Source organism: Macrobrachium rosenbergii, chromosome 30 (assembly GCF_040412425.1).
Source record: "Macrobrachium rosenbergii isolate ZJJX-2024 chromosome 30, ASM4041242v1, whole genome shotgun sequence".
Lineage (NCBI taxonomy): Eukaryota > Metazoa > Arthropoda > Malacostraca > Decapoda > Palaemonidae > Macrobrachium > Macrobrachium rosenbergii.
In genome coordinates, this window is record NC_089770.1 from 14,303,501 (window position 1) to 14,326,000 (window position 22,500).

The window sequence follows — 22,500 nt, forward strand, 5'->3', positions numbered from 1 at the left end:
TTCCCCAAACAGCAACAGGAATAGGCAGTAAATCTTTCTCGCTGTGGAACTTCTCAGTTCCAGAGGTCCTTTATTCCTCACACCGTTGGACTGTGGAACAGCCGCCCAGAGGAAGTCGTGAAATTGGAACTTCGAAAGTTCAAACGAAAATGCAATGCATTACTACCCTAATAACATTCTTCTTGCATTCTTATACATTTTTATCTATTTGTTTATTATTTTTTTTATTAAGTGGGATCTCTTCTTTTTGTATTTCCCTTTACTTCCTCTTACTTCTTCCTGATGAACAACATATTCTTTGGAAGCTTGAATTTCAAGTCAATGACCCCTGTGGGCTTGTTCCATATGAATAAGTTCCTCATTGGAAGGGTCGATATCGTACTCGGATAGCACTCTCCTAGGCCCGCGTTCGATTCTCCGGCCAGCCAATGAAGAATTAGAGGAATCTATTTCTGGTGGTAGAAATTCATTTCTCGGTATAACGTGGTTCGGATTCCACAATAAGCTGTAGGTCCCGTTACTAGGTGACCAATTGGTTCTTAGCCACGTAAAGTAAGTATAATCCTTCGGGCCAACCCTCTCTAGGAGAGCTGTTAATCAGCTCAGTGGTCTGGTTAAACTAAGGTATACTCAACTTTTTCCATATGAATAGGTTTCATGTTCTGAATAATAATAATAATAATAATAATAATTAATTAATAATAATAATAATAATTCGTTTTCAACAATCTCCTCTTACGAAAACTTTCATTCTCTTTCACCAATTATTAATTTACGTATCATCAGCAAACATTCACTGCCCAGTAGCAAAGTTTTTTCTTACTTGGGCAAATATATCGAATAATGGGTATATTCCTCTGCCCGAGGCCATAATAGTACAAGATTTAACATGAGTGAGAGAGAGAGAGAGAGAGAGAGAGAGAGAGAGAGAGAGAGAGAGAGAGAGAGAGAGAGAGAGAATATCACGTCCGGGTCAGGCAACGCCCGGTAATAAAGTCCCATCATATAATGTAGCGAGAGAGAGAGAGAGAGAGAGAGAGAGAGAGAGAATAACAGAGGAATGTCTAGTCACTATAGAGCCAACCAACAGAGAGAGAGAGAGAGAGAGAGAGAGAGAGAGAGAGAGAGAGAATCATATGCCAAAGATAATGTATCATTTTATCAATAAATAGTCATCTGTGAGAGAGAGAGAGAGAGAGAGAGAGAGAGAGAGAGAGAATCATATGCCAAAGATAGTGTATCAATGTATCAATATCAATATAAAGTCATCAGTGAGAGAGAGAGAGAGAGAGAGAGAGAGAGAGAGAGAGAGAGAGCGTATAAACCCCACCAACCCAACCGGAGGTCGACATCGCATCGGCGGCCTAGAAATAAAAAAAAAAAAAGGGGAAAAAAGGAAAAAAAAAGAAAGCACGATGGGAAGGCGTGCGGTTATACCTGTAATCATTTTTTGTCTGAATCTCCTTTTGTAATTTCGTTGTTGTCATTTGTATCCTATTTTCAAAACCGCGGAAACAAAAGCGGGTTATTGGAGCGTAAGGGATCGACCCCAGAGATGTTGATTCTGAGTGGATGGTTGGATGGTTACGTCTGACACTTCCACTAAATTAAAATGTTTTTTTTTTTGGGTAGGGGAAAGGGTGGAGGGGGAAGGGGAAGGTGGGGGGGGACTTCTGGCTGAGGCAGATAGACACATACATAATACAGATAGATAGATAGATGGGCAGACAAACATACAGACAGACCGGTGAGGAAAACAAACCGCATAAGGAAAGGATATAATGTCCAGATTTGACTCTCTCTCTCTCTTTCTTTCTTCTTTTCTTCTTTTCTTTTTCTTTCTTATTTCTTCTCTCTCTCTGTATATATATATATATATATATATATATATATATATATATATATATATATATATATATATATATATATATATTTATATATATACATAAATACATATTTTAATACATATAAATGTGTGTGGCTGTATCTGAACGCAACTGCGCACGTATGTATAGAGACATAGATCATCAACAAGAGAGAGAGAGAGAGAGAGAGAGAGAGAGAGAGAGAGAGAGAGAGAGAGAGAGACTGTCTGTCATTTCTGTAATGGCTAGATTCAAAAGAACCAAGCTCATACGATCACTTACTCTGAAAGGAACAACAATATATTGCCGAATATCCCCGGGCCCAAAATAGACCCGAATGGCTCAGGCACGAGAGAGAGAGAGAGAGAGAGAGAGAGAGAGAGAGAGAGAGAGAGAGAGAGAGAGAGAGAGATTATAAACTAAGTAGAAAGAGGGACATAGAAAAATAGGCATGAACTTACTAAAAAGAGAGAGAGAGAGAGATCACTTACTCTAACCTAAGCAGAAAGAGGGACGCAGAGAGAACAAGAGATGATGTTACTAAAGAGAGAGAGAGAGAGAGAGAGAGAGAGAGAGAGACTAAGGAAAAAAACATAAAACAAATTCATGGGCAAAGACACAAGATTCAAAAAAAACAACAATAACAATGATAATAAAACAAACAAACAAAAAACAAACAAACAAACAAACAAACAAACAAAAAACAAACAAACAAACAAAAAAACAAACAAACGAAGGCGACAAAGGACCACCATTGTAACGCCGTTACTATGAAATATAAAGCCCGATATTTCTGTCCCCCGCTATGACGTCACAGTTAACACCTGACCGTATTTCGGGAGGGCCACCCTTTCCCTACCCCTCTCCCAAACGCCTCAGGTCAAAGGGCGTTGTATTCGTCGTCATACCAAAAATCAAGAGAGAGAGAGAGAGAGAGAGAGAGAGAGAGAGAGAGAGAGAGAGAGAGTTTCGTAACTCCTCGCTGCTCCTGGCATTTTTCCCAGGTCTAAAATTCTCTGACCTTTCCAGACCGAACAAATTGCCCTGGCAGTACCCCGAAATGTCATTAAAAATAAGGGAAAAAATGTCTATTGATTTGAAATAACCAAACAATATTAGATATCCGTACTTCTAAAAATATACAGAGGTACACGCACTATCATATATTATATATATGAGCGTGTTTGCGCGTGTCCGCGCGCGCTACACGTACACACAAAAGTCGAAACCGTACGTAAACACAGACACTCATACGGTAATCTTCCTTTCTTCTTCTTCTTCTTCTTCTTCTTCTTCTTCTTCTTCTTCTTCTTCTTCTTCTTCATGCGTTTGGTTTCTTGAAGAGTTCCCGAGAATCTGTGTAATTCGGAAACATTCACAAACACACACAAACACCGGGATGGAATGGTGTAGGGGGGGGGAAGGGGAAAGAAGTGGGTGGTTTACCACTGGAGAAAAACGTGTGGGCATTTTTCCAATTTTATGGAGATACAAATCAAGTCTTGGCGAGAAATGTGCAGACGATGCTGAATAATCATTTGCATGATTCTTTTCTCCCTCTCTCTCTCTCTCTCTCTCTCTCTCTCTCTCTCTCTCTCTCTCTCTCTCTCTCTCTCATGCAGATGGAATATACGGCCATAGTATTATCTTTATTAATGAATTAGGAATGGTAATAGCGTAAAATAACAGTAATATTAATGATAATCATAACAGGTTGAAGACATCACTCGAAATAAAAGAGAGAGAGAGAGAGAGAGAGAGAGAGAGAGAGAGAGAGAGAGAGAGAGAGAGAGAGTTTAAAGACGATCTGAAAGAGAGAGGGTGCCACTATTTTCGAGAAAATCCAGCAGACGAAATTTAACAGACACTACAATTATGGTAACTAAGAGACTAATACAAAAATTAACTGAAATACAGAGATTATAAAACATGTCATAAACACCGTCTGCAACTTATCTGTGACATATTCCATACAGCTTGAATAGAAGTTAATGACATCGGTCTAATCAGCCAACCGTTCGTTCATAACTTAAGATTGTTGACGTGTTTCCAGCCTGTTTGGGACATGTGAGAGATAAATTAGAGATAAGCTGCCGACATGTATTTATGACCTGTTTTACACCAGTGTGGAGGCGTTCTTACGTCAGAACTTGTTAAAAATGACTTGGTACTATCATCAGCACTGTCTGAGCCGACTCCAAGACAGCCATCATAGCTAGAAAGGTCAACAAATTCATTAGACTTATTCCTGAACCTTTCCTCCATTTTCCGTTTCAAAGTCCTCCTCCTCCTCAAAGTCCACGCATTAGAAGCCCAAGCAAGAACGAAACAAAAGACTAACGAACTAAACCTAATGAAGCAGTTAAAAAAATGAAAAAGTTCCGAAGTTGGAGAGAACGCGCCGTCAAAACAACTGATCGGGTGATGCTTTCTTTAAATCAAAGCTCCTGGTCTCTCCTCTTCATGTAATTTGCTTCATTAAGACCCAGACAACCGTATCTCTTCGACCCTAAGGCGAATAATATGGGGGGAATCTCTCTCTCCTCTCTCTCTCTCTCTCTCTCTCTCTCTCTCTCTCCATACACAATGGACTGAAGTACAAAAACATGATCGCAGAGTTTGATAATGATCTTTTCAATTTGGGAATTTTTTCAACTCTGTAGAAAACAACGGCTTCCGGAGAGGTTACCCTTCTAATGGGATGGTGCTGCTATCCAGAGGATGTACCCAAACTAGTCATGGGGTTTCTTGCTTGACGCTTGTAACATGCGATTATAGTTTGTTAAGAATGCCATCAATTCATACAAGATTTTGTCAAGTTTGTGGTTTGGTGATGACCCGTATAATTTTATTATATATATATATATATATATATATATATATATATATATATATACACATATATATATATATACATGTATATGGACAGATGGAAGTAACGGCCCCATTACCATTCCTTGACTCCAACTAACGTCCCCGAACTGCGACCTCCCATTGACATTTCTTAGCTGAGAATATCCCTTCCATATGAAATCACTTATATCTCGATGCCACGCCACATAAATAATGCTAACAGTGACACATTCTTATTAAAAATGACACGCTTTTATTAACAATGACTTCTTTTCATTCTCCACCAAGGGTGGTGGGCGAAAGACAAGGGAATAAGCGATGTCCATCAGCCTCTGGAATGTCTGTGGTTGTCTCCTCCTCTCCGTCGTCACGATTTCCGCAAATACACAGCAGGTGAGAGTCTAGTTAAGTCCAAAGCCTCTTCTTTACAGGTGGAGACACTAATTCAGTCTACAGGTATTTCCTTATGTATACTTAGGCTCATACGATTCTGTAAGTTTCCGGGCTTCGCAAGCAGTGAGTCACACGGTTTCCAGTTCGCATAGACCCATAGACCTCTGTTGGTTTAAAGACCTGTAAGTTTCAGCTAAGGTTACCCTGTTATATAGAACAACCTGATCATATTGCTAGGCCCTTAGATTCTGTTAAGATTACCCTTCTTCATATAAACAGAACAACCTGATTATACTCGCCCATTCCTTGCGGGCATAGACCTGGGCAATAGTCAATAGACCCATATGATTCAACTAACTTCCCAACTTTACACAGACACAAGCAATTATAGCTGTTCCCAGTCCTAATGTGTACAGATCTACATATAAGATTCTCTTTTCTATACATGTAGAAAACCACGATTCCTATAATATCTACGTGACCCAGATCTGTTAGGAAGCCACTTTACAAGTATGCAGTCAAATTCTAAGTAACACTGGCTTACTAGATATAGATACAGACAATTCTAAGTCTATTTATTGGTAATGTATAGACAAATCTCTCCAAAAGTTGTTAAGGCACAGAGGAACAAGCCCTGCAGAACTGATGATGAATACTCGAGTTTAAAGTTCACCTGATGGGCTAATTAGGCGCAGGTAAGAAGACCAAGATAGGGCAGGTAAGGAAACTAAGTTGTTAGTGATACTATACTAAAAAAAGAAAACCTTCGGCTAAAACTAGTCACCAGCAATACCATTATCAGTAAATAACCCTCTTTACCTTTCTTTTTACCCATAAACCTATATATATATATATATATATATATATATATATATATATATATATATATATATCCTTATCCATACTATATATATATATATATTTATATATATATATATATATATATATATATATATATATATATATCCTTATCCACCTACCATTTGTCTATCTGCCTCAGTTTGTCTTTGATAGAAGTTTTCCGAATTTTTCTTCCGACATTCTTACAGGTTTATGGTCGAAATCCAATCTCAAGTTGAATGGACATTCCATTCATGAAATTCTCCCCTCTCTCTCTCTCTCTCTCTCTCTCTCTCTCTCTCTCTCTCTCTCTCTAAAATTGTATATTTAACTCGTACATACAGCTCTTTTGACAAGATGTGTTCAATACATATTTGAATATTCTCTCTCTCTCTTCTTCTCTCTTTCTTCTTTCTTCTTCTTCTCTCTCTCTCTCTCTGTATAAGAACATATATTTCAAATTATACATATAGCTATTTTAACACATGATCACTACGTATTTTGATATTTTTCCTCTCTGAATATGTATAAATGTGTGCGTGATTGACACAAGAGAGAGAGAGAGAGAGAGAGAGAGAGAGAGAGAGAGAGAGAGAGAGAGAGAGATGAACATCCACCCTAGACTTTTCCAAGAAGACGTAAAATGACCATCACTCGACCCCGTCCAAAGTGTCGAGTAAATCTAGCATATTCGATACCGCATGAACAGCAGGTGCCGTCGCGTCGTCTCGACATAAAAAAAGAGAAGAAGAAGATGAAGAAGAAGAAGAAAACATTCCTGGCATTACATTGCATTGGCCCCGATGGCAATTCTCTTCATGAGCGTCATTTCTTTAGACCGAGGTTGCGATTTTCCTCTTACGGGGAGTTATAGCGCCGCGTTTCTCAACCCGTAAGAACTCGCATAAAAGTTAAAGGATGACGACATTATGATGGCCGCGCGGGAGGGCGGGGCGGTGCTGCCGCCTGCCGGTGCTTTTGGAAACTACGGCGCCTACCCGTCCGATACACGTTTCGTCAGTCGAATGATTTGCCGGGAATGATTGTTTGCTTGTTTGTGTGTGTATGTGTGATTTTTCACTATATACGTCAGGTATGTGCGAGTCTTAGTCCTGTTTTGTAAGTGGCCATGTATTATGATTGTCCAACGTTCTTTGTACATGAATAATCGTGTATGCATATATGTATGTATTATCTACTTTGTACATGAAGAACTATTTTTGTACAATTGTATGCATGATTCTTGGACTTTGTTTTGAAATGTATGTATGCATACATATATTTATGATTGCATGGATGTATGTAAAGAGAGGAAATATATTTAAATATTTGCACATATACAAACATATCATGCAGCCCATTTATCCAGTGTATACAATAATGCAATATGCATATGGTTGTGTATTATACATTAACTGAATGTTAATGTCCTATCTTCCAACAGCTGAAGCTAATTGTTTTAATTTCTGATAATTCTACATCATTCCACATTATTCTCTAGCTGAGATACTTTGATCACTTCCATTACATATCTCAAACTATGTTCTCTCATTGGTTTAGCTCCCGGATCTTATTGTGACGCGTTTATCGCTTATACTAGACTCTCCCAAATCACTGTTGTTCGTCGCAACTTTGTCAGTAATATTCAATTTCGCGTTACTTTGTTTTTTTCCTCTACAAACATTTAGTCACTCGATACTTCCAACGTTTGTTATTATATTTGTATAATTGCTCTGTTAGGTCTCACATTACTTTGTTCTTCTGTAGCCTTGTTTATTTAGTATTTATTAGATTTTGTTCTTTCATTTCTGTAGCCTTGTTTATTTAGTATTATATTAGATCTTATTCTTTCACTGCTCCGCATCCACGGCGGAAAGTAGTAACTTATACAAATTCGGTATACCAACATTAACGTATATATTCAAATCACCACAATGACCTGTTCGCTGTTTTTGGGTTGAATAGCCATTAACCAATAAATTATACTGATGACAACCCTCTCTTCTCCCCCGAAACCGCCAGGACAAACAGCACCATCCGAAGGACTACGTAAGGGAGGTCAGTCTGCGTAGTGACCCTTTCCCCGGCGGAGATCTCAGCGTCCTCCACCTGTCCAAAGATGCTACGGAGGCCAATCGACCGGCTAGGTCTTCGTCTTCATCGTCCTCCGCCTCCTCTTCTCTCGGCATCCCGTCGCTCTCCTCTGGTCGAAATGAGGACTCGTTCTGGGCGATGAGGGGGAAGAGGCCGCAAGATGGCGGTGCCCCCCTTGGCGCAGTCACTCGCGACCAGGAGATGAAACACCAACGTCAGCGTCAGAATCAGAACCATCTCTCCGCGTCCACAGCCAACACGCAGACGGACTCGCCCTCCGCCGAAAATATCTACGCGGAAGACAAACCGGAGGAGGAAAAGGACAACGAAAACGGCGCAGAGACTGGCGAAAGCTTCGAGGATGAAGAGGAAGATGAGGCGGACGTTTGGTTCGCTCCTGATGACGGGGATGAAGACGCTGACGAAGACGAGGATGGTGATCTTGACCTCAGCGAGGGAAGCTGGGTACCACGCGACAAGAAAGGGATCAGTGATTACACCCCGTTCTACTGGGGGTCCAACCAAAACGTGTGGGGCAAGGCACCTCTCAGTGGAGCGCCAATACCAGCTGTCCTCGCTGACACTCCTCGAACTTCTAAGACGCGCAATTCGAACACGATCTCCGGATGGGAGTCCAACCAGAGTTTCTGGGGCAAAAGAAACGACGAAGGTCCCTTCTGGGTGTCCAGGGGGAAGCGGGACCATTCCGGGCCCTTCTGGGTCATGCGTGGGAAAAAAGGCGAGGACTACTCGGGGCCTTACTGGATTGCGAGGGGCAAGCGACCCCTGGCAGCAGATGGGTACTGGGGATCTGGTCCTTTCGCCCTGGGCAAGAGAATCGCTGGTGCAGAGAAACTGGAGGGATTCACCGACCTGCAAGGGAACGGCATGATGGGGGAGAGGGACGACAAAGGGCCTTTCTGGGTTAGTCGTGGCAAGAAGGAGACTCAAGACATGGATCCGGCTTCCCCATTCTGGGTCAGCAGAGGAAAAAGGACTGAAAACAACACATTCTGGGTGACGAGGGGCAAGAAAGACGGCATCACCCATCCGTTCTGGGTCAATCGGGGCAAAAAAGAACTCGAGCAAAATAACCCATTTTGGATTGCCAGGGGTAAGAAAGCAGAGACTGAAAGTACCTGGCAGTTACAAGACAAAAAGGCCAGTGACGCAACACCATTCTGGGTTGCGAGAGGCAAAAAAGACGAAGTGTCACCTGATTCCTTGACCAGAGGGAAAAAAGATGTCAGCCAGACGCCATTCTGGGTGGCAAGAGGGAAGAAAGATGACCAAACGCCATTTTGGATTTCAAGAGGAAAGAAAGACAACTCCCAGATGCCATTCTGGGTGGCAAGAGGAAAGAAAGATAACCAAACACCATTTTGGATTGCCAGAGGGAAGAAAGATAACCAAACACCGTTTTGGGTTGCACGTGGAAAGAAAGACGACCAGACGCCATTCTGGATTGCCAGGGGGAAAAAAGACAGCCAACCATTCTGGGTTGCACGTGGGAAGAAAGATGATGTCCAGACTCCATACTGGATCACACGTGGGAAAAAAGATGATGTCCAGACTCCATACTGGATCACACGTGGGAAGAAAGAAAATGAGCAAACGCCATTCTGGATTGCGAGAGGAAAGAAAGATAGTCAAGCTCCATTTGGAACTTCTCCAGGGGAAAAGAAAGATGCTCAGTCACCCTTCTGGATAGCACGAGGGAAAAAAGATGATAGCCAAACACCCTTCTGGATAGCACGAGGGAAAAAAGATGATAGCGAAACCCCCTTCTGGATAGCACGAGGGAAAAAAGATGATAGCCAAACACCCTTCTGGATAGCACGAGGGAAAAAAGATGATAGCCAACCACCCTTTTGGGTAGCACGAGGGAAAAAAGATGATAGTCAAACACCCTTTTGGGTAGCACGAGGGAAAAAAGATGATAGTCAAACACCCTTCTGGATAGCAAGGGGAAAGAAAGAAGACGATCAGACACCCTTCTGGATAGCACGTGGAAAGAAAGATGAAGACCAGGAGCCTCTTTGGTTCGCCCTGGACAAAATTAAAGACCAATCCCCATACTGGGTTGCTCGAGGGAAAAAGCAGGATTCGAACCCCTACTGGATAGCAAGAGGTAAAAAACCAGACCCTGAGGAACTGCAGAGTGATGCCAACCTCTTCTGGGTGGCGAGAGGCAAGAAAGACGGACTGGCCAGTCCTTACTGGATCACCAGAGGCAAAAAGGAACTCGAGACCCCTAGTCAATTCTGGGTAGCCAGAGGGAAGAGGACCGGAGCGGACATCCCCTTCTGGATCGCCAGGGGAAGGAAAAACGACCCTGAGGACGACAACGAAAACCTATTCTGGGTCGCTCGAGGGAAAAGGAACTTCTGGACGTCCAGAGGCAAGAGGCCACAGATCCCCCAAGGCAGGGACCACGATCTCCTTATGACCTACGTCATGGAGGCCCTCCTGGGACAAAACGGGATGGATGACTCGGAAAATACGCAGAGACTCCGCGGGAAAAAGGGGACCTCATCCTCGATGGCCACGACAGTTGCGCAGACGCAGAACGAAGACCCATACGGCAAAGGATTTGTTGCCCTGAGAGGATAGTTCACGTCTATAGCGATTGTGTTAGACATCTATTCACTGTTTCACTTCAAAGTTTATAATATTGTCATTTAGTTTATATTAAGATTTTTACAATGTGTGTATGGGGAAAGGTGTTTAACAGTGTTCCAAGAGTCACTTACCATTAGGTCACTTGCTTGGGAAATATATACATATATACATATATATATATGCAAATATATATATTGAATACATTGTGTATTAACATATTTAACCACATGCAAAGCTAAAAAGTTCGACTACAAAATGTTATTGTGCTGAAATAAATGCAGACAGTGTATACGGAACTTTTCAAGCAAATGAACCTTTGAACATTGGTCTGAGAAAATCTAAACAATCTTATTCATGGACAGAACAAAACAGAAATAGTGGGGACATTGCGAGCCATGAAATTGAAACAGCTCGTGCAATTGACAAACCTAAAGATAATAATACAATCCACGAAATTTCATTTCAGATTCTAGCTTCAGTCAAAAACGCTAAATGATCCGTGACTGCACAGTGCCTAAGAACAGTGACCTTAACAAAGGGGTGACCTAATCCTACTGAACGTGACCTACCGGAAATCCTAACGTCACAAGGGCTGGAGGAGTTAGGATGACCAGCGTATTTCACTTACAAATAAATCATAAAAGAGGGAACGGCGCTTTTCATTAATCCATTTATATCTATAACTTTTTGGAATGTTTAGAAAACTGTATGCTAAACAGCCCCAAATTCACTTTTAATTCAATCAAGAAACCTGTTTTAAAATCAGTAAGTGAGTGGCTAGTTGGTGGGACAAAGTCCTCTTGGCCAAAATCCATGGGACAGTCCCACACTGTGGGAAAATTGTTTTATCTGCTGAAGCAGGAAGCCAGCGAACACCTGAGGCAGTAGTATGCTAGATCAGGGAGATCGAGGTATATGCTCGACAGAGGCTTTGGGATCAGTCTTCGTTAATTTTGTTAGGCTGGACTCAAAGCTCAAGCGAAGATGCAGAACATTCCTACCCTAAAACCATTCTCCTTGTAATTTTAATAATTCATTTACATTTTCATCTATTAATTTATTTATCTGTTAATTTATCTATTTTTTCTGATAACTGATCTCTTCTTTCTATATTTCCTAGTATTTTCTGTAATTTCCTCCAAATGAACACCATATTCTTCGGAAGCTAGAATTTCAAGTCAATGGCCCCTGTAGGCCTGTTCCATATGAATAGGGTTCATCTTCAGAAAAATTATAACAATAATCCACCAAAGACGGGTTCTGCCAAACAGAATTTTGAGACTTGGTTAAATCTGTAGGAGGGCTGAATTTGTGGGGACAAGCTACATACAGAGTGATATAAAACACATAATACTAAAGGAAATTGGTTAGACTAAGCTACATTTGTGGAACGTAATCAGCGTTGTAAAATTTAGCTGGTTATGAAACACAAAACCTGGTATGTAATGAACTAAATGTAATGCTGAGAAAGATCTCTTGGAGTATACTACATTTATGGAATCCTGTAATAAATTTGAATTTCGGGACTAAACCGGGACAAAATTAGGAAAGTGGAACTTAACAGAAATTTACGGACCAATTTCATGAGTCAAGTGGTTTTGTGGAACCGATCACATGAGCACCTCAGCTGATGGTTGGTTATTATTATTATTATTATTATTATTATTATTATATTATTATTATTATTATTATTATTATTATTATTATTCAGAAGTAGAAAGAACAGATCAGAATATGCCACTATTTGAAAGAAAAGAAAAACAAGAAAAAATTAATAAACAAATAGAAAAAATATAAATCAACTGCTGAGAAGCATGGTGAATTGTTTTGGGGTAGTAATGCATTGCATCTTCGCTTGAACTTTTCCGGTTCTGATTACACAACATCCCCAGGATGGGATACCTGCATTTATACTAACAATCCTAACTTATAAAACAAAATTTGATACGAGGGGCACACTGTTTTTCTCAGAATAAGTTATGCATGTGAGGCTAAGCTAGACTGCACACGACTTCTCAATCCAGGGTAATGTGCAGCCTTGTGGAGCCAAGTTAGATCATAACAATTTAAGTTTTCCAAAAAGAGCTCAGTTTTTGAAACCACATCAGGTGGAGTTCAAACGTTGCTTTGTTCCAGGGACCTTCGATGGCCAGTTCCAGGTTTTAGTACAAAAAAAAAAAAAGCCTGAAGTTAAAGAAACACTGAAGCTTTATTGATGCAATGACGTCTGTATCAAGGCATTGGAGCTGCAACATGACAGAAAAGGCGACCACTACAATAAAGAGGAAGACTCAATTAGTATACAAGAAGAAGAAGAAGAAGAAGAAGAAGAAGAAGAAGAAGAAGAAGAAGAAGAAGAAGAAGAAGAAGAAGAAGAAGAAGAAGAAGAAGAAATTAAGTAACTTGAATTGAAAAGAACCAGACCTGAATAGCATTTATATGAGAAAGAGCTTGCTTCTTCTTGCATTTCTTTTACTTACATAAGTTCCACCTACGTAAATTAGTGTAAATGCAAAAGTAAAGTGAAGTTCCTAGGTTTAACCTCTTCGAGACACAGAACTGCGTTCTGAGAAAAACTTAAAATAAAAAAATAATTCACATTACTAATTTGCTAATCACAAATATCCCTAAAGTTCCAATCGATAACAATGTATAAATGGTTGTTAAACGTTTGTAAAAAAAAAAAAATAAATAAATAAACAAAGAAAAATGACCACAGAAAACCCGAATATGGACCTTGAGATGAGGACCTGAAACTATAAGAAACAATTTAAGGATCAAACTGTTGCAAAACAAACACGTAGCAAATAAAGACATCATGGATATTATATCTATGTAATAGATGTAATTTCCATGATGAAATTACATCTATGAAATACATGCAATATACATCTTCGTTAAAATTAGTCATAGTCCTGAGATGAACGGTCATTGGACAGAAGAATATGGAGAGAGAGAGAGAGAGAGAGAGAGAGAGAGAGAGAGAGAGAGAGAGAGAGAGAGAGAGAGAGAGACTCTCACTTGGAATCAAGAATAAAAAATAATAATGACAAGAGGAGCCGTTTTAAAGATACGACAGAATCATATGGAACAACCAATATTGGCCTGATTATCTATCTACATATATAATATATATATTATATCTATTATATATATTTATATACATACATAAATACACTCAGCCACACACACGAACATATATATATATATATATATATATATATATATATAGAGAGTATATAATATATATATATATATATATATATATATATATATATATATATATATATATATATATATATATATATATATATATATATATGTATGTATGTATGTATGTATGTATATCCATTTCCACTGCTTCAACATCTAAGCTCAGGCTTCCCTTCATCTTAAAAAATCTGTAATATTCGAATATTTTAACACAAACAAGGGTCTATGGATAAATGGTGTTGAGATAGTGGAGGAAAAAAAAAAGGGTACATCATAACAGCAAAGAGGACAGTATTATAATGTACTTTATTCCTGAAAAGCTTAACTGAAGAGAAAAAACATGTACAGACTGATTCAAAGTCAACATGGAAAAAAGCTATGCGGTATAAAAAAAAAAAACATAGGGTATGGTGTTTTTTGTTTTCTGTAAAAGAAAGCTATTGTGCAGGCTTTGTCTGTCCGTCCGCACTTTATTCTGTCCGCCCTGAGATCTTAAAAACTACAGAGGCTAGAGGGATGCAAATCGGGATGTGAATCATCTACCCTCCAATCATCAAACACACCAAACTGCATACCTCTAGCCTTAGTAGTTTTTATCTTATTTGAGATTAAAGTTAGCCATGATCGTGCTTCTAGCAACGATATAGGATAGGCCACCGCCGGCCGTGGTTCAAGTTTCATGGGTCGCGGCTCATACCGAGACCACTGAAAGATACATCTATTTTCGGTGGCTTTGATTATACGCTGTAGCGGCTGTACAGAAAACTCGACTGCGCCGAAGAAACTTCGGCGCACTTTTTTACGTGTTTATGCTAACCAGCAGTGCTTCATTGGAAGGGTGGGTAGAGCTCTCGACTAGCATGCTGCTGGCCCAGCGTTCGAGTCTCCGATCGGCCACTGAAGAATTAGAGGAATTTATTTCTGGTGATAGAAATTCATTTCTCGTCATAAAGTGGTTCGGATTCCACAATAAGTTGTAGGTCCCGCTCGCTAGGTAACCACCGGGTTTTAGCCACGTAAAATAAACTAATCCTTCGGCCAGCCCTAGGAGAGCTGTTAATCAGCTCAGTGGTCTGGTTAAACTAAGGTATTTTTTTTTTTTTTTTATGCTAACCAGCCCTCTGCCAATTCGAAAAAGGGTATAAATCAATGCACTATGTTATTGGAACTTCAGAAGTTCAAGCGAAGGTGCAATGCATTACTACCCTAGTACTATTCTCCTCGCATTTTAATACATTTTTATCTGTTTGTTATTTTTTTTTCTAATAAGGGGTATCTCTTCTTTCTGTATACTCTTTATCTCTCTTACTTCTTCCTAATGAGCACCATATTCTTTGGAAGCTTGGATTTCAAATGAATGGTCCCTGTGAGCCTGTTCCATGTGAATAGGTTTCATCTTGTGAATAATAATAATAATAATAATAATAATAATAATAATAATAATAATAATAATAATAATAATAATAACCGTAGAGGAACACCGGTCAATCAAGAGGTCCATTTCACACCTTTACTACACATTTAGGCTGCATGCTGGTATAAGGCGGACTGAATCTAGACCAGTCATCCTTGAGGAAATAAAGCAGGTTAAACATTAGGCCTAAACCTTTGTTTTTCTTAATATACAAATCATAAAAAAACATAAATTTTAAGGTATGAATCGACTATAATGAGTGAAGGGTATGGATACTGACAAAAAGTGACCTTTTCTTAACCTGGCTTTCGACTTCCAAGGGTACTGGTACCATAGCCAACAGGTGTTCGTCGACTGAGAATACTATAGTTTACGATACTATTGTTTTCTTTATTACATTCCTAATAAAGAAAACGAGAAAAGAAAACGTTAAATTTGGCAGACTAAAGTAAAACCGAGACACTGAGAGCAAGAACGATATGACCGAACCTATTCGCATTTTGCGCTTCACCAATATTCAAAGATAAACGGCAGTTTCAACACTGATATGGCAATGAAATATAGGCTTTTGTTAATCTATTAATTCTACTAGCCGGATAACAGTCTCAAAGTTAATCAGGAATAATCATGCTGGTCACAAATGCTAGGTTACTATGCACAGTATGATACTTTCATAGTTATATAATTATTTATATATATATATATATATATATATATATATATATATATATATATATATATATATATATATATATATATATATATATATATATATATATGATCTTCTATTCTCTGCATCTTTTCCCATTTCTATATGGGGTCGATGTTTTGGACAGATCTCCACCTGGCTCGGCTTCAAACACATTGTCTCTGACAATTGTTTGTTTCTCAGATCTTCTAACTACATCCATCCATCTTCGCTTCTTCGGTATTCCTCTTTGCTCCTCTCATTCTCAGGCACCTCCATCTGCACCACTCTCCTCCCTAGATATGTCACACCCCTTCTCATTACATGGCCATACTACTGCAGTCTTCTTTCCTGGGCCTTCTTTGATAGTTCTACGACTTTAGTAGTTAATCTTATTCTTTCATTTTTGATCCTGTCCATTATTGTTACTCCACACATCCACCTGAGTATTTTCATCTCTACCTTATCCAATTTCTTCTCTTGCCACTCTCCTTACCGGCCATGTTTCTGCTCCATACATCAAAGCTGGTCTTACTACTGTCTTATACACTCTTCCTTTAGTAAACCTTTATGTTGATTCTGCGGTCGCACAAGCCTGCACTCTTTGTGTTATTTCTGCATTCAAATTTCCATCATCAGCCACTGTTGAAGCAAGATGCCTAGATTTTTCTACTCGGTTCGACCTTGTCCCTTCCATACTAATCTCGAAGTCTTGATCTTCATTAAAACTTAGGTATTCAGTCTTCTTGCTACTGATCATTAATCCTCTGTCTTCCAGTACCTTCCTCCACTGCTCTAGTTGTGACTCCGCTACCCCTCTGTTGGTGCTGCATAACACGATGCCATCAGGAAACATGCAACAGGGAGATTGATCTCTTATTCCTTGCGATAGCACATCCATTATCAGGTCAAAAAGATATGGACTTAAAGCAGATCCATGATGTAAACCATCTCTTACTGGTATCCATTCGGTTAACCCAACTCTGCTTCTAACCTGCGTTTTTGCTCCTTCATACATATCTTGGACCAACCTCACATACTTCTCCAGTGTTCCCTTTACTCGCTTGCACCTTAAACCTCTTGGCGTGGGACTCTATCATGTGCCTTTTCCAGATCTATGAATACTACGTGTAGTCGTTTCTGCTTTTCCCGGTGTTTTCCATCGTCTGTCGGAGGGCAAACACTGCATCTGTCGTTCATCTTTATGGCATGGAACCAATCTGTTCTTCACCAAGTGACAGATGTTTTTCGTGGATATTTTCTCTAGGTTCCCCAATTCTTTGGTCCATTATTCTTTCCCAGATTTTCATGGTGTGAAACATTAGCTTTATTCCTCTGTAGTTTGCACAATCCTGGATGTCACCCTTTTCTTTACAGATAAGCACAAAAAAGTTTTCTCTCCATTCTTTTGGTATCTTTTCCAGACTGTATTTTTTCTCTGCTAGGTCCCACAGCATGTCTATTCCTTCTTTTCCCAGGCTCTTCCACACCTCTGCAGGAATTCCATCTGGTCCTATTGCTTTACCATTTTTCATCTTCTTTAGTGCCTTCTTTACTTCCTTCCTGTTAATAATGTGCCATACCAAGGTTCTGGAATCCATCTTCAAAGAATTTTCTAGGATTTTCGTCATTTAACATGTGTTCATAATATTCTTTCCACCTCTTCTTTTTCTTATCCTCGTTGCATAATACCACTCCATTCCCATCCTTAACTTGTTTTATATGGGAGTAGTCTTTGGTGTTCTTGTCCCTCGACTTTGCATTCTGTGAATTTTTCTCTCCCCCTCAGGTGTTTCCAGCTCTTCGTGCATGTTATCTAATGCTCTTGCCTCTTCTTGTGCAACTCCCTTCTTTACTTGTTTCTTATGTCTCTGGTACCTCTCCTTATCCTCTTGCTGTCAATACTTTTCCCAGATCTTTTTGCATCTTTTTGGCTTCTTACCCACCTCTTTCACTTCATCATTCCACCACCAGGTTCTTACCGTCAGGAGGTTTCTTTCCAGATGTCTTTCCCAACACCTCTCCACCCACTCTCTTTATCACCATACTGTTGCAGTCCACCATACTCCATTACCTCCTAACAATCTAACTTCCTCAATGTCATCTCCTTAAATTCCTGTTCTATATCTATCTATATACAGAATATATATATATATATATATATATATATATATATATATATATATATATATATATATATATATATATATATATATATATATATATATATATATATATATATATATATATATACTGTATATATATATAATATATATACTGTATATACATATATATATAACCATAAATATATGTATATATATATACATATATATAATATATAAATATAAATATATATATATATATATATATATATACATATATATATAAATATATATATATATATATATATATATATCAAACACGAATTCAATGTAATGGAAAGGAAGAATATATAGCAGGCTTATACAATAAAAACAAATGTCAAAACGTCATGTATCCTCAGTGTGCACACACGCATACACACAGGTAAAGTCATAATACTTAAAAGACTTACATATTAATTGTCTGAATATTGCCTTACAGAGTATAAAAAAACTATTCACAGACGAAGACAAAATGTCTGCAAGAGTAAGGTTTAATTTGATTTCATGAAATTTAGGCTGTCAAACCAAGACTGAGGGGCACTTTCTGCCATTCTGAGGTTAAGTATGGAGTTGGAGTGGTTGGACAGCAATATACAGAGATCCAGAAAACTAAGGAGGTGAAATATAAGGAACTGAAGGTGGAGCTTGGAAAAAACACCACAGTTGCACTGAGAAGTAATAGCTAGAGGGGTAGGACAGCAAGACTGAGGAAAGGAAGATGGCTAAAAAGTGCATGCAGCTTGGGGCTGACAGGACGCTACAAGCACCCTTTAGTGATGCCTACAGTGGAATTCTGTCTTCTGGGTATTCTAGAATGTACAAGAAGGGACTCAGGTTATTCTAAGATTTGACGTGACTAACTGGCAACCCAGGTTTGAGGATAAAAGCATAATTGGTGAACGAAAACAGTTATTCTGACAAGGGGCCTGGTATTAGTAAGATCTCCCTCTCTCAATTATCATTCATATAGAAGGGTGTAAATGTCCTTATTATACTTGTATTGTATCATGTTTAAAGCTGAAAAAGTGCTGTCCTTATTTACTTGTATTGTGTCTTGATGAAAGATAGTTGTGATCTTAGTAAGAGGTGAGTTTAATCTTTTTAAAAGTGAAGGTAATCTTTTGAAAGATTGATATAATCTTTAAACATATTTTGTCTTAGTGAAATTGCTGTTGGTATATTTATTTCTGCACATTACTTTCTTGTATGTCTGTGTTTTCATATTATTATCATATGCTCATGTGTTTATAATTTCACAGTGTTTCCCAAAGTTTGTGTTGGTGATTAATTACAGTTTTGTTGGTGCTGGTTTCATTGAGACTTCAGTGAATACTTATGTTGATTTCAATTGTTAAGATTTCAGTGAAAATTTTTGTTGATTTCAATTATTAAGATTTACATTATAATCTGGAGTGAGTGTTAATCGTTTGAATTTTGCTTAATTAAATTGGTTTCTCAATAAATTAAAGTTTTGTGAGTTAATCTTGGTTAAGAAATACTTAAATCTTACATTGTTGTCAAGTAATAGTAAATCTTTTTGAGATTGTGAACTCTACTTATAACTTTTTAACTTAGAAATAAATTTGTCTGTTTAAAGTTTTAAAAGCACAGTGTTTCATTTTGACCACCAGTGATTAGAGATATTTGTGTGTGTATTCAAGGTAAGTGATATATCTGACTAGTTCTCCTTTATCAAAGTGAAGTAGAACCAGGAAAACAATTATAGTATTTGATGGAGTGATGCCCTTTTTCCCCTAGTCTGTTTATAGCTTATCAGTTGTTACCTCAACCATAATTTGATAAATTTAGATTGAATTTTCAAGTGTTAAGCAAATTTTAAGGGATCGCTGTACCTTTAGACTATTCAGTCTTAATATTTTGTTATGAGGTTTCAAGTATCTGGCTGAAGTGAGATAATTTTTTTATCTTATTATTTGTGTAATAACTAGGTACTTGATCACTTCGTGATAACAATATATATATATATATATATATATATATATATATATATATATATATATATATATATATATATATATATACTGTATATATATACATACATAAATACACGTGTGACTGTGTTTATAATATATATATATATATATATATATATATATATATATATATATATATATATATATATATATATGTATGTATGTATGTATGTATATATACATATTATATTATATATATATATATATATATATATATAGAGAGAGAGAGAGAGAGAGAGAGAGAGAGAGAGAGAGAGAGAGAGAGAGAGAGAGAGAGAGAGAAGAATAATCTCATACAGAGGAACAAATCGCAAAGAAATCACATTTGGGGGAAGTTGGTCTAATGATAAAAGTGTTTTGGTCACTCGAAGAGAGGATTGGGCGATGGCCAAAGGTACAAGGGAAGTCCATCACAGTGTTTTATCTATTTTTTTTTCACTCCTAGGGAAGAGGAGGAAATGGATTCATCTGTAATTGAGGGTGCTTGGGTCCTCGTACGTACGAATCTGGTCTGCTTACGGAGTGGGGGTGTAAGAGAGAGAGAGAGAGAGAGAGAGAGAGAGAGAGAGAGAGAGAGAGAGGAGAGAGAGAGAGAGATATTACTGCACAGACTTTGACAGGTGAACTTCTGAGAATCAAATGTGTGTGTGTATGAAAAGATAAAAGATGTCAACAGTCAGTGTGTGTGTGTGTGTGTGTGTTAGACTAGTACAGTCTAATACAAACTACATAATAGACGCAAATCAGAGCCAGGTGTAGGGTTGAACCTGAAGAAGAAGAAGAAGAAGAAGAAGAAAGAAGAAGAAGAAGAAGAAGAAGAAGAAGAAGAAGAAGAAGATGATGATGATGCAGACGTAATGAAACCACCGAAAGTGAACAACTCAAAAGCATGATCGCCGGTCACTGAAATCCCAGGAAACAATTCCCAAAAAACTCACCTAGGAAAATGAATGATAGCAAAGGGACTTGCTAATTCTCTCTCTCTCTCTCTCTCTCTCTCTCTCTCTCTCTCTCTCTCTCTCTCTCTCTCTCTCTCTCTCTCTCTCTAAGTCTAATACAAGATTCAATAATTGTCACTGGAATTTCACCACCTCAAAAAACTATGTGACCTATCTGTACATTTTCTTCCGGACTCGGAATCACTATTACAATGTCTTCCCTGGAATATATACGAAAAGTCCCACTTAAATGACCTCAGGCCTACAGGTATCGTTCTCTGAATGACCTGAGGTCTGGGAGAGGTCAGAGAAAAAAACAACAGGTAACTGGTTCTACTTACGTTGCACAATTTACCAGATGTGAGGAAGTTCGGGGATCCTAATCTGAAATTCATAAGCAGAACAGAATTAATTTCTCAAATACAACAACATTGATAATGATATTCACAGTGTGTGTACCAGATAATTCTGTCTATCTGTCCATTTATCTGTTTATCTACGATTCTAACACACACACACACATGCACACACATAATATATATGTATATATGTGTGTATACATATATATACATACATATACATGTATATACAGTATATATATTATATACATACATACATGTATATGTATTATATTTAATACATACAATAAGATTTGATCCAGAAACCCATCACAAACGTAAACACCAGCTACCCCGAATCTCTACGAACAAGTTTCTTTGACTTATTTATTTATTAGTTCGTAAGTGGATTAAGCCCAAAACTTGGCAGAGACAACTTCAGGGGTTTGAATTCCCCAGTGACTAACATCCACTTGGCAACGTCATAAGACTAGACCAATGCATCGGGCCCTCTTAAATTCCTTACGTCATGTCTTCCAGAAAAAAACTGTGTGGTTTTTCTTTTAAATGTTTTGTCGTCTTGAAAAACAGCTTCTGGCTACTTATGTCCTATTCGTGAGGTTATTGTAAATACGACATTTCACTCTTCTTTTTCGTATATTACTGGTCAAAGTATTTAAAATCTGTTTACGTGAGGTCAAGAAACAAGACTCCACAGTTCCAACATAACGCAACTTTTTGAGAGAAAATTTGCAGTGTTTCCATCCTGCTTTTGAACTCAAGAAGAGAAACTTAACGGATTGTATAGAGACCTTCTCCTTTCAAAACTTGGCAAAACTGCAGCTTCCTAAATCAATCTGAAATTACTGCAATGAAGCCATCAACTGCAAGATCTTAGGCATGTAAATTGATATCGTCATGATTATGATTTTTAAGCCTGACTCTCGACACAATGCACAAGGTCAACAAAGGCATTTTTTAAAAATTTATTTTATAGACTTAGTCAAAGAGATCATTTTCTTAATTAACAAACTTCTTTACACGAGGGAATTAAAATATAAAAATCGACTAGTGAATATGTGCTAGTGAATCCTAAACCCATGA

General features: G+C 38.2%; 3 protein-coding genes across 6 annotated transcripts in view; 1 reads left to right on the forward strand and 2 right to left on the reverse strand.

The window, feature by feature from the left end:
* LOC136855057 (uncharacterized) overlaps nucleotides 1-11,310 on the forward strand; it is a 22,536-nt gene extending 11,226 nt beyond the window's left edge. The window contains exons 2-3 of the mRNA XM_067131824.1: nucleotides 5,007-5,111; nucleotides 7,974-11,310. Of these exons, the coding sequence (XP_066987925.1) occupies nucleotides 5,037-5,111; nucleotides 7,974-10,658 (2,760 nt within the window). The 5' untranslated portion in view covers nucleotides 5,007-5,036 and the 3' untranslated portion in view covers nucleotides 10,659-11,310. The remainder of the gene's footprint in view (nucleotides 1-5,006; nucleotides 5,112-7,973) is intronic.
* LOC136855062 (COMM domain-containing protein 4) overlaps nucleotides 1-22,500 on the reverse strand; it is a 195,001-nt gene that overhangs the window by 51,580 nt on the left and 120,921 nt on the right. For all 4 annotated transcript variants that reach the window (XM_067131839.1, XM_067131838.1, XM_067131836.1 and 1 more), the window contains one exon: nucleotides 21,400-21,442. The gene's annotated coding sequence lies outside the window, so the exon portion shown is untranslated. The remainder of the gene's footprint in view (nucleotides 1-21,399; nucleotides 21,443-22,500) is intronic.
* Nucleotides 16,551-17,000, reverse strand: LOC136854752 (uncharacterized). Its single transcript, XM_067131339.1, has one exon. It carries the CDS (start codon nucleotides 16,998-17,000, stop codon nucleotides 16,551-16,553), a length of 450 nt encoding a protein of 149 aa, XP_066987440.1.

Excerpts from the sequence above, each read along its gene's own strand:
- LOC136854752 (XM_067131339.1), bottom strand. The coding sequence starts at position 17,000 with ATGTATGAAGGAGCAAAAACGCAGGTTAGAAGCAGAGTTGGGTTAACC.